The following is a 12246-nucleotide window of genomic DNA, read 5'->3' as shown; positions in this document are numbered from 1 at the left end:
TAATTTTGGGCAGAACCGTATAGCATTGGGTAGCCGGAGGACGTTTAAATACTAGTAATTCCTCACACCTCCCCTATCGCAGACAACAGTGTAGACTTAGTGATTACCTGAATGAACTTGTGATTAACAAGAATGGCCCTATCTGTCTGCAGCTTACAGGTGGGTCCTCTCTCTCTCTCTCTCTCTCTCTCTCTCTCTCTCTCTCTCTCTCTCTCTCATAGTTTATAAGTTACAAGCACTTGAAGTAGATGGTAATTAACTACTTAAATCAGTCGCCAAGATAGATGAAAGGGAAAATTAGGCATCTTCGAAAAATAATAGTTCTATCAAATTTCAACATTAATTTGAAAAATCTCCCTTCTTATACCGGACTATCTTTTGAACTGCTCATACAATCAAACTTTTTGAACCCTTTTGATAAAGTTTGCTGGTTTTCGTTTTAAAAGTTTAAAGTAAGAAGAAAGAGAGAGAGAGAGATAGCTGTGATTTACAAGGGGTGTATTGATGTATTGTTTGATATAAAACTTCGCCATGAATTGATCAAGTAACACTTGGTAACTGAAGAATACAGCTGATCTGAGGACGAGCTGGTAACTATAGCCCAGAGGGGGTGTGTATTAGGTATTTAAACTTATCAGTGAGCATTGACAGAGCGCGGGGCACCCAGATTTACAATGAACTACGATTAGATTGTATTCAACACAAATAATCAATTGTCGCTTATTTGTCAAATCTGAAACGGCCAGATGGGGGGTGTAAGATGGTTGCCAACCTCCCGGGTTTTGTTAAAGTGTTGATTGATCTATGATAGAAAAGTCTCAGCCGTAAGATTACACATTACACTCTTACTTTTAGAAAATCCGCCAGATCTTTTTATACAGTTCCGCGCCAGTTCCCTGAACATCGTCACTAGTAAGTCAACGTGGAAAAAAGGCTGCGCTTTTATTCTTGTTAAATGTAGCGGGGACTGCAAAGAAGCGGTGGCTAATAACAACCAATTGCTGTAAATGACTCACAATCTCTGTTCAAACCCATGTTTGGTCTCTCCTGGGTCCAGAAATCAATAGCAAAAGTTACAGAAATACGAGCCCTCAGAGTTCTCGAGATATGGCCAAGGCACCTGTAAAAAAATCTTTTCAGCTTGTTGTTTTAAGTACTTTAATGAACACCCTAACAAAATTGCAATTAACCGCCTCACGTGCACTTATTAGTTTAATCCTCTTTATCGCGCGGTCACGTGATTGGACCGCGTCCACGGTGAAGCCGGGATCAGCTTTAATGTGTTTTCCTTTCCCGTCTCCTACAAAGCTTTTTAAATACTCCATTCAAAATATTGTGTTTAAGGTTCGGGGCAGATTACCACTGTTGGAGAGAGAACGTAAATATAAAGGTATATTTTTTGCATAGAGGAGTATATAACTTGTAATTCACAGATTCACCTGTATCAGGTATTCAATAGGTAAGGATGACGTTTAATTTATTGACGTAAGTAAATATTTTTAATCTAAAACTTCCTGATATTTGAGAAAGGTTCATGGATTGCCTGATTGACCAGTTGTTCATCTGTTAGGACAGGTGCGAGAAGAGAACAACAATGTCGCCCATCTATGTATGTCCACTTATGTCACTGAATGTACGTGCTTGATATCTGGTAGTCATGGTTAGGCATGTACAGAACTTAGTTATTGACGGTCAGTCTCGCTGCTGGCCAATCTTTCGGCCATGTCGTCTAGATTTGAATTACTATCCAGGATAGGAACTTTTCCACTGAAAGAATAACAGTATTGTGTTCCTTTGCAGTAAATGCCCACTATCCGTTCGTCTGTCCATCATAACATAGTGTTCCTTTGCAGTAAATGCCCACTATCCGTTTCTCTGTCCACTATAATATTACGTTCCTTTGCAGTAAATGTCCATTATCCGTTCCTTTGTCCATCATAATAAAGTGTTCCTTTGCAGCAAATGCCCACTATCCGTTCGTCTGTCCATCATAATAAAGTGTTCCTTTGCAGTAAATGCCCATTATCCGTTTCTCTCTCCATTATAATATTGTGTTTCTTTGCAGTAAATGCCCACTATCCGTAACTTTGTCCATTATAATAAAGTGTTCCTTTGCAGTAAATGCCCACTATCCGTTCGTCTGTCCATCATAATTTAGTGTTCCTTTGCAGTAATTACCCATTAATTGTTTCTCTGTCCACTATAACATTATGCTCCTTTGCAGTTAATGCCCATAATTTTTTTTTTCATTTGGCTATTTTAATACTATGTTCCTTTGCAGTAAATATCCATTATCAGTTCCTCTGTCTATTATAATAAAGTATTCCTTTGCAGTAAATGCCCATTATACGTCTCTCTGTCTATTATAATATTGTGTTTCTTTGCAGTAAATGTCAAGTATTTGTTTGTCTGTCCATTATACATGCACATGTCTTCCTTTTGCAGTGGTCGATGATTACTTTCTAGAATCTATTTGCCTGTCTATAGCAGTGTGTTCCTTTGCAGTAAATGCCCATTATCCGTTTCTCTGTCCACTATAATATTATGCTCCTTTGCAGTAAATGCCCATTATACGTTTCTCTGTCCATTATAACATTGAGTTCCTGTGCAGTAAATGTCCAGTATTCGTTCGTCTGTTCATTATACACTGTATATGTATATGTCTTCCTTTTACAATGGGCGAGGATTGGTTTCTAGAATCTAGCAGTGTGTTCCTTTTCAGTAAATGTCCAGTATTCGTTCGTCTGTCCATCCTAAACAGCTGAACCAGCCCTGGGGGACGATCCTGAAGCCTGAGTACGGACTGGGTCACCAGAAGATGACTGACTACGAGATTGACCAGACCGTGGACCGCCTGTACAAGATCCCGGCCACCAAGGAGAGGGTGTACGAGAGGCCCGGCAAAAAGATGTCCGATGAGGAAATCGCAGAAATGGTAACTGTCCATTAGCTGGTGTTAAAACAGGAAAATCCTCTGTCAAACATGGCTTTCTTTGTTTTCTATTTTTAATAGAGAACGGTTCAGCACCTGTAGATCTAAATACTATTTATACAGACATTTACGTCGGGAAAGGGTGTATGTACAAACGTCGGTGTCACGATTAAAGTTTTAAAATCGTTATAACTATGGCTTACGAAATCAAACAGGTAAAAGTTGTATTATTGATTAATATATGTGTATATCATCTGAAGAAACCCAATTTGACAATTTGGTATCGCAGAAAGAGTTTAATGGAACAATTGTCATTCGGTCTCAACGCTTGTAAATGGTATTTTTCGCAGAAAATATTAGCTTTGGTTCCAGTAAGTATTGAGTAACATGCACGTTTTAGGAGTAGTTAACATTGCATAGCGGCGAACCAAAACCGTAAACTACTCCTAAAACCTCTACCCTCAGACCACACCTACGTTTGTATTGTTAAGACCGTTGAGAGGGGCTGTAATAAGATAGCCAAGAACTTTGACTCAAGAACCCTTCAATGTTTTGCCTTCCAGCTACAGCGTCTGACCAAGGCGCCGGTGGAGAAGATTCCTGACAGTGACCGGCGGGTCACCAAGTCCATGTACAACAATATGGGTGTGGTCAGCTCCTACGCCTGGAAGGGCTACAACTAGCACCACGTGATCGGAAGTGTCACAAGCACCACGTGACCGGAAGTGTGTGTAGGGAGGAGACTTGTCAACTCTGCCTTGTATTTATTTTTTTATGTTATACAGACTGCATTTAAAGTTGTTTAATTTTCAATAAATTGTTTATATTTATATATACAATTTTTTTTTATTGAAAGAAAAAACAAAAGTGGTAAAACTTGCAAATAGATAGAGCGTTACTGGCAAACACCTACACTTGTAATAATGTAAGAAGGATACAAATTGTTCCATTACTTTGGACGAGAACAGCACATAGTACTTATATGTGGACTCGAGTGTCATCTGATAAATGAATTGTGTAATTTAGAAGAATTTGTCATCATCACTGTAATTTTAGGAACTGGCTTTCTGCACAATGTTATTTATATGTCAACTATTGGCCATTTGAATCATGTAAATTAATTGTTGAATCATTCATTACATAAATATGACACATGGATCTGGACATCTGATTCAGGAAATCAACTAAAATTTTATCCTGCGTCTATATTAATTTTACTGTTCAATTAATTTCGATGATATGATTCAACATTGTAATTCAATTTTAAAGTTAAAAGGTCATACCCAGTCCACCCCTGAATATCAAGTGTGTTAGGCCTTACCAGGTATATAATTACATGTAGCATATGTATTAGCTGCAGGACTGTAGCTCCCGGTCTGAAAAAATTCGGATGGACGACCTGGACCCAGGTCGTCCATCCGAATTTTTTCAGACCGGGAGCTACAGTCCTGCAGCTAATGTATACGTTACTGGCCTCATAGTAAGTAGAATTTTGTAGCTTCTTATTCCGAGTAAAAAAATAAGAAAAATTTCAAAGAATCCAATATTTTATTGTAACATTAATCTAGTATAACAGTTACTATGTCAAAACCGGATGTAAACGTTGTAAAAGGGACATGATAAAACACACACTGGACCGAACTATGAGGACAGCCTGCATAGTCTTTGGATATCACACAGGACTCTCTGACATAACTCCTCCTGATTGGCCGTCCCGTCCAAATATTCTGTAAAAGAAAAATAAACAGCTGACATTTTATAAATTGCTTAAAACTAACCAAGAAATATCATTTAAAGAAACATAAATATTCTAAATATTCATATAACAAGACTAAAAATTAAAGACTAAAAGACTCAAAACAAAAATCTATAAAAGAAAGTACATGTATTAAAATTAATTTTAACCCCCCCCCTCCCAAAACAATAAATTTTGTATATAAACACCAAGATTTTTTCCTTTAAACATTTAGATTAAGATTTTTTTGGGAAGTTCATTAACCTAATACCTACACATATCTATATCTCATCCCTAAACATTTTACTTCTTATTTAAGTACATCCTTGGAAACACTTCACCTTCATTAACTACAGTTGAAACTTTTACTAAAGAAGAGAGAAGTTTAAACTTACTTTGTGTAATAGAATTTTTTAAAATCTATCTTTAATGTTTATTTGAAATGGAGGTCTTTTTAATACAAATGCAAGATTTTACCTATATCATCTTGATCCTGTATTTCTCTCTGGTGGTTTATCGACTCGGGCCATACAATCTTCTCAAAATACCCTGGTTTGTCTGGAGGGGTGTAATGCCTTGTTCTATAAATAAAATAATTTCTATAAATTCCGATATTTGGATCAATTTCTAATCATTTTTTGGGAGTTGATTTTAATCAACTCTCCTATGCAGTTACTCTGGCAAACCGAAAGTGAAACAGTGTTTGGACCTAAGCACAAATCATCACCGCTGACAAGACTAAGTTCTAGAAAATAATAGAAAAAAAATCGATGTTATGTATGCTGAAGCATTGTTTTTCAAGGAAACTTATTTATAACACTTTGAAAATAGTCAAATTTATATACTACGAACAATTTAGATATTTTTGTAGTCTCATGTATTCCTACGCCAGAGTTAATATAATAAATAAGTCTCGTTTAACCAGACGCTCGCTGTCTCCGTAAATCTGCAACAAACAGAGAGGAGGCTCTTTTGCTTGTCGGATATTAACGGAGACAGCCGAGCGTCTAGTTAAACGAGACTAGAGTTCGATATCAATAGTGCTTGGATCCATACAATTTTTAGAATTGTTTCGATAACTAATACATACTATATAGTAGTTGAAATCTATCTTTAAATATTACACAACACTATTCATATGGGGTTTCTCGAAATTCTTGTCCGAAAAGTCTAAAAATTCATATTATAAAAAAGTGCGTAATTCAAATACAAACTAGAAACTAATTGCCATGCAAGATAAATTGATTTTAAAATAAATAATAATCGATAAAATCAACTCCCGTCAGTACTTCAGTACTTTGATGTTTTAGTTGTATGAGGTTAGACTGATGGAACAAGTTATAAATCTTTATATTTACCTTCGTCTAACTTTACAAGCATCAAAGGAAACTCTTATAAAATATTTCTTGTTTATCATCTGTTCCAAATCCCTGAAAAGGCAAAACCAGGTTCTATATCAGATCTGATGTATTTGTGTAAGGGTACCCCCTTCAAAAGTTGGCAAGTCTGTCTTAATGACACACAAACTCCGCTATGGTACACCAATATAGAGTTCAATTTCAGTATAAACATGTACTGTAGATTCCTAATTAAAATGAGGAATTAATACATGCATGAACTTGCAAGAAGCAGCCCTCGAGGATTTTAAAAATCTTGCTTTTATTTTTCAAACAGATGTAAACTATATGGATCTTTAACTAAAATTCACCACTCACAATTTTTCATTCTCACTATTTGATGCAAAACAGTTGGAACGGGAATAAAGTACTCACATAAAAGAAGGAATCTACAGTATCCCCTACCTCAGCATAAATTAACATTACCGGTACCTACATCTATCCTTTACTTAATTACTTTAACAAATTTTTTCTACTTTTACAATATTAACAGGTTTCCCTCATGGAGTACCGATATATACCTGTATTCATAAATACCAAAAGCTACATTTACAATTTCACAGCATATATCAGTATCGTTTACCTGAGAGCTTACATTACAGGATATATCGGTATCGTTTACCTGAGAGCTTACATTACAGGATATATCGGTATCTTTTACCTGAGAGCATACATTCGGAACCCGTCCAGAATGAGTACATTATTATAGAGATCGCTGGGGGTGGGTCCTAAAAGGTCGGAGGTTTGAGCATCTTTCCAAGTCTGTACATCTGCTATCATTGCATCCATGTCCAAGGCATTTAATTCTGAGAGAAAAGGAAAGAAGAGCTTGAAAAAAAGTCTTCAAAGAATAATGTTTAATTTTTTGCATCCAATCATCATTAAACTACTGCGAATTAATAGATTTTATTTTAGCATTTACATATACCTACATAGAAAATCTTCCAGTCAGGTTAAAATGAAAACTTCACAAGCTTCTTTCATTTTGATTTTCGTGTGAGCTTGTAAAGGTTTCATTTTAATCAGACTGGAAATCTTCCATACAACAATCATTCTAATTTTATGCCATGAATAATTATTTTAAAAATTTCTTTTCTTATAAATGAGAACATGTAAAAGAATGGGAGCTTTTGAAACAAACTAATCATATGTATTGTAGTGTATTAAAAATGAACCTAATTTTTAAATCTTGATAACTATGGTACTCTGTATTGTACTAATAATGAAATCTGCCTTTTTAACATAGTATCAAATTATACATGTATAAAATCAACAGATGTGTGTGGTGCTCCTTTTTTCTAGTATGAGTTTAGTAATGGAACAATTACAAATAGAAGATTCTACAAAATCTATGAGTACAAACCATCAAAGTTATAATGGTCAAGCTCTGGAATCGGGGTCAGGCGCGGGTCAGGGGGTTCCTGTGAAGCACGGAGAGGAAATGTAATGATGATATAAGCCTCCGAGCATGCAATGATGAGTAGACAATACAGTACAATGACATTAAACAGTCTGCTATAAGGTCATGCTGATGTGTGTTTGTATTTGTGATAATTTAGAATAAGCAGCTGACGACTACCAGAGAAAGTTTTTACGAACCAAGAAGTAAGAGTCCTGACAGATTGTGCGGCACCCAGGGAGGTGGGCTCTCAGTTTGTTGGTCAGTGAGGTCTTGCCACTGTTTGTGATCCTGCAAAGAGCCAAAATACAGGTAATGTTAACACACTACAATTACTGTAACAGATATCATATTCTGTTATTTCTTCTTTGATGAACTTTCAAGGGAATCTGTCTTGAGTTTTCTCTGATGAAAGTTGCCAACTCATTTTCATATTCTAAATGTCATTGATTATTACCTATCTACTTTCCAGACTTAAAAATTTATAGGGTCAGATTAGGAGAAACAAAGCCAAGAAGTATTTGATAAAGGTCTAAAAATACAGGACCTGAAAATATCAAAATTAGCTTGTTTTGATAAGCATGTGTTAAAACAGGTTCTGACATGTTTTAAAATATTTTATAATCAGATGGAATGGATTGAGATACATTTCGGAATAAATAAACACTGATATAATCTGACTGACATAACCAGAGCCTCTTAACTAAGACAAATAAAGAAAAATATCAAAGTTAGACAACTTCTTAATATCATTTCATAACTTTTTTAATTATTATGCATAATCTATGTGTACTGAAAACACCCTCTTAAAAAGGCCTCTTTACATCTGTTATGAAGAAACAAATGGAAATATGTGAAGTTACAATTCAGATGTTTACTTTATAACTTCAAAATGCAACGCTATATCTTTTTTTCTATTTCTTGTTTTTGAAAACCAAATCCCCCAGAACATGTGTCAATTGTATTAAATTTTAACATTGATATAATGGCCATTAAAACCATGTAGTTCACATACATAAAACATATATAACAGTCTAAGCACTATGATTTAAAGGTAGTTTTATAACACTGCCTTCTATAATCCATACAGTAATTATAATTCAACATTATGAAATTCTCTTTCACGTGGACATGAACAGTTAAACCCTTTATCTTTTACATAGAAAGAAACTTTACCGAGCCTGTTCGACCTACCCAGATATTCCTATAATGATTGGTGGTTTTCCGGTCATGTCTCACTTCTCTTCCTCCCGATCCTCGCTCTTTACTTCCCAGTCTTCGTCTTCCACCGGTTCCACCTGAGGAAGTTCGGGTTGCGAGTTACCGACGTTTATCCGGTCAAGAAAAGCGGACAAAAGTCGCTTGTTTAAATGGTCCGTCTGTGTTATCTCCCTCTCAACCACCTCCTCCTCTACCGGCGGAGGCTCTGTTTCTGCGTTGCTTAGAGTTGTCTCATGCAATTGATTTTGCACGTTTTCTAAATTTGGTTCCCGATTGTTGATGTTTGCGTCAGCCATGTCCAAATTCTACTTCCGCGTGGAACCTGTTACGAGTAAATGATAAAAATCCGGAAAAAATTAGAATTGCGAATTTATATCTGTTTTATGTGAATTAGGACAATTTCCTCTGTATTATCTATGTATTAAGAATATGTTCAAATTTTATAAGAGACTGGAAGATATGGAACAGAAAAATGACTATAATAATTACTTAGTAACATCTGCATTCAAAGAAGACAAAAAATTGTCTTCTAGAGTATCTTGGCAAAGAAAACTGTCTTCATTGCTACAAAAATTAAATATCAATTCTTTGAATATCTGTCACAAAATTTCAAAGAACAAGTTAAAAGAACAATATCAAAACAAAAAACATGAACAACTAAACAATATATGTAAAGCTGACTCTGGAAAATTGTCTTTTTATAGCAAAATTGTAAACCAAAATGAATATGAACTACAACAATACTTAAAACTACCTTTAAAAAATGTGACAGATCTGTTCTAACAAAACTAAGAATCAGTGCTCATTCATTATTTATTGAAGCTGGTAGATATTCTAAACCTCCTATTACAAGAGAAAAACGTCTGTGTAATTTTTCAAATTATTTATTGAAGATGAGAAACAGTTTGTATTGTATTGTTCAAGATATGACCAATGTAGTTTGAATTATAATGATATTTTTAATGTGAACACATATACAAATGTCAATCCCATTAAGGAACTTGTCAATCCTAAAAACATTACAGCTGCTAGAAGGATATGTTGTTTTCTAAAAAACTGTTTCAATGCTAGAAAGGAAAGTCAACAATGAACACTTATACAATTCTATGAATACCAATAATAGTCTTCGCACAAACCTAGTTTTGTTCACCCAATGTTTTGTCCATTGTAGATTTGTAGTGTAGATTTATAAGTTAATGTTTTAACTTTAGCATGCTATGTTTAATGTTTTTGTTTTATGTAACTCATATTCATGACTGTATGCCAACATGGTAATTGTCAATAAATGAATTGAATATATCTTTTTGACATGTTTTTCTGATTTATGATATTAGGGCTTTTAAAATCAAAAATTAGTACATGGTTAGCTATTTACCGATGCTCTGATGTTGGTCACAGATGTTACCCCCCCCCCCCCCCCCGACGTCCGGGTATAATTTTGACAAAAATAACCTAAAAGGAACATTCTTTAAAGTCATACCCCTCTATAAAGTTGTATTTTATAGACGTGTACGATTTTATGTAAATGCCACATAAGGGTGTTTAATGAACAAAAGAAAGTAAAGGCCCGGGGGTATACTTCGGGGTGGGGGTGCATGGCCAGTCGATGCTGTCAGTTACTGTTTTGTTACATAGATTTCAAATATATTTGAACATGACAACACTTTATAATTTATCTGTTAGTAAGGCGTTCCAGCTCAGTCACGATTGGTCGTATGTGCTTCTATGGGTTGTCTATGGGTGGGTTTTATTGAAAATCTTGCGAGACACGCAAGTGCATCTTATGATTTTGGAAGGACGTACGCTTCCCGTCAGCACGCACTGTGACTGTTGGATATGCACAACAATCACCACGGTTGTTACGATAAATATGTCAAAATATCATTATCTACTATAATATACAAAGATGTGTCATCAGCAAATAATCTAACTGAGTTGTCTAAGTGTGTTGATATGTCATTAATGTACAAAAGGAATAAAAAGGGACCTAAGACAGATCCTTGTGGGACGCCAGAGTTGGTACTTCGCAATGTTGATGAAAAAACACCAAGGATTACTTTCTGTGTTCTATCAGACAAGTAGTTTTCAACCTAACATATAGTAATTTATTAGAGATTCCATAGTATTTTAATTTGCATAGAAAACCTTTGTGCCCCACTCTATCTACAATGATACCATTCATCAAAATCAAATCAAACCCTGTATAGAAACAAATACCAAACAGAAAAATACATAAGGTTCTTTTTTACAAAATATGGAGGACAAAGTAGAAAAACAGGACAAGCAGGGAGCAGATATTGAAGTAGATTGTACAGAAAACAGGCACGTAGCATCAGGGGGGGGGGGCCCACTTTTTCTCGCAGCAACAAATTTTTTAAAATTTACATATAAAAAAATGAATTATAATGGAGTTGCCCCCCCCCCCCCACTTTTTTAGAAGTAAGTAAAAAATTGATATGAAAATAAGGAAATGAGGAGTCAAATTGAAGTTACCACAACCCCCCTCCCCCCCCCCCCCCACGGATTAGGAATTTCATGAATTGGAGGGAAAAAACTTTTGGTAGGGAAGAATTTTGATATTAACATTTGTAAAAGCAATTTGATGTGGATTTTTAGTTTCGCAATAGCTTTTTCGAAGATATTATCACCGTGCAAAGTTCACTATTCATCAGTAACTTTTTTGGGGACTTGACTTCTTAAATTCTACATCTGTCTTGTAATATTTTTTCATGGTTTATTTCGTACAAAATTACTTATTCAATCAGTGATTGAAACTTTTCGGACTGTATATCTTGTGATTTCAAAGAGACAGATTGTTATGTCTCATGAACTGCTAATTAATCCCTTAAAACAATAATGTGCAATTATCTGTTTTTATTGTCTATGACATCAAAGACTCATTGCGTTTATTTAATTATTTTATAACTGTCAATATTCACTCAGCATACTTATGTCATCACCTGTCAATTTTTACTCTTTGTTCAGAATCCAATATATACTAGTCTTTCTAACGGCCCAGACAAGTGTTTAAATAATATACTATTTGTAATTCCCAAAATTTTGACCATGACAATGATCAAATAGGAAGAATAAATAATAACAAAGCATTTTGTTGAAAACTCAATCAGAATTTATTTAAGGGCTTGATGAAAAAATGAAGAAGCTACAGGTACCCAAGAAATAAACATCACAACATTAATACCTCATACGTTCCACGGTCGCGCTAATAACAGCATCTCATTGAGATCCCACGATAAAATAAAAAACCATTGCGGAAGGTTATTTCATGTTTATGTGGTCTAGTTCGGCAAAATTCGGATGCTAATTCAGGAACTTTCCACTCTTGGATTTATATCGTCCCGCCCATAAAAGCCATTGATGTGGTCTAAAATGTGCTGTGCAGTTGCGCGTGCTCTACGGTGTCTATGAGTATCAGAAATGTGAGTTACCCTAATGTAGCGGTCATGTTGACGTGTCGTTACATGACGTTTTGGCCTTCATGGCGATTCTTCAACACTTCCGGTTGCACTGAACTACTGGTCAAAACTTAGAATGATTTAGT

General features: G+C 35.2%; 2 protein-coding genes across 6 annotated transcripts; one reads left to right on the top strand and one right to left on the bottom strand.

The window, feature by feature from the left end:
• On the top strand, positions 1–3764 carry LOC105320831 (uncharacterized). 4 transcript variants are annotated; one of them, XM_066089249.1, is made up of 4 exons: positions 1–159; positions 856–912; positions 2723–2935; positions 3496–3764. In XM_066089249.1, the coding sequence occupies exons 3-4, from the start codon at positions 2726–2728 to the stop codon at positions 3613–3615; spliced, it is 330 nt and encodes a 109-aa protein (XP_065945321.1). In that variant the 5' UTR covers positions 1–159; positions 856–912; positions 2723–2725; the 3' UTR covers positions 3616–3764. The 4 variants fall into 4 exon arrangements, with proteins under 4 accessions (XP_065945321.1, XP_011417234.1, XP_011417245.1 ...); XM_011418932.4 differs by lacking the exon at positions 856–912 and having other exon boundaries at positions 3–159; XM_011418943.4 differs by lacking the exons at positions 1–159; positions 856–912 and adding an exon at positions 1232–1390.
• A 706-nt stretch (positions 3765–4470) lies between these two features.
• On the bottom strand, positions 4471–8839 carry LOC105320818 (nicotinamide riboside kinase 1). Of its 2 annotated transcripts, XM_011418913.4 has the most exons (7): positions 8658–8839; positions 7664–7754; positions 7428–7485; positions 6726–6870; positions 6026–6097; positions 5145–5248; positions 4471–4659 (listed from the first exon to the last, which is right to left on the bottom strand). In XM_011418913.4, exons 1-7 carry the CDS (start codon positions 8693–8695, stop codon positions 4574–4576), a joined length of 594 nt encoding a protein of 197 aa, XP_011417215.3. In that variant the 5' UTR covers positions 8696–8839; the 3' UTR covers positions 4471–4573. The 2 variants fall into 2 exon arrangements, with proteins under 2 accessions (XP_011417215.3, XP_011417221.3); XM_011418919.4 differs by lacking the exon at positions 6026–6097 and having other exon boundaries at positions 4480–4659.
• Between the last annotated feature and the right edge of the window lie 3407 nt (positions 8840–12246).

The sequence above is a fragment of the Magallana gigas genome, chromosome 6 (genome assembly GCF_963853765.1).
Source record: "Magallana gigas chromosome 6, xbMagGiga1.1, whole genome shotgun sequence".
NCBI lineage: Eukaryota > Metazoa > Mollusca > Bivalvia > Ostreida > Ostreidae > Magallana > Magallana gigas.
The sequence above is the reverse complement of the archived record's forward strand: the minus strand, read 5'-3'. Positions and strand labels throughout refer to the sequence as shown.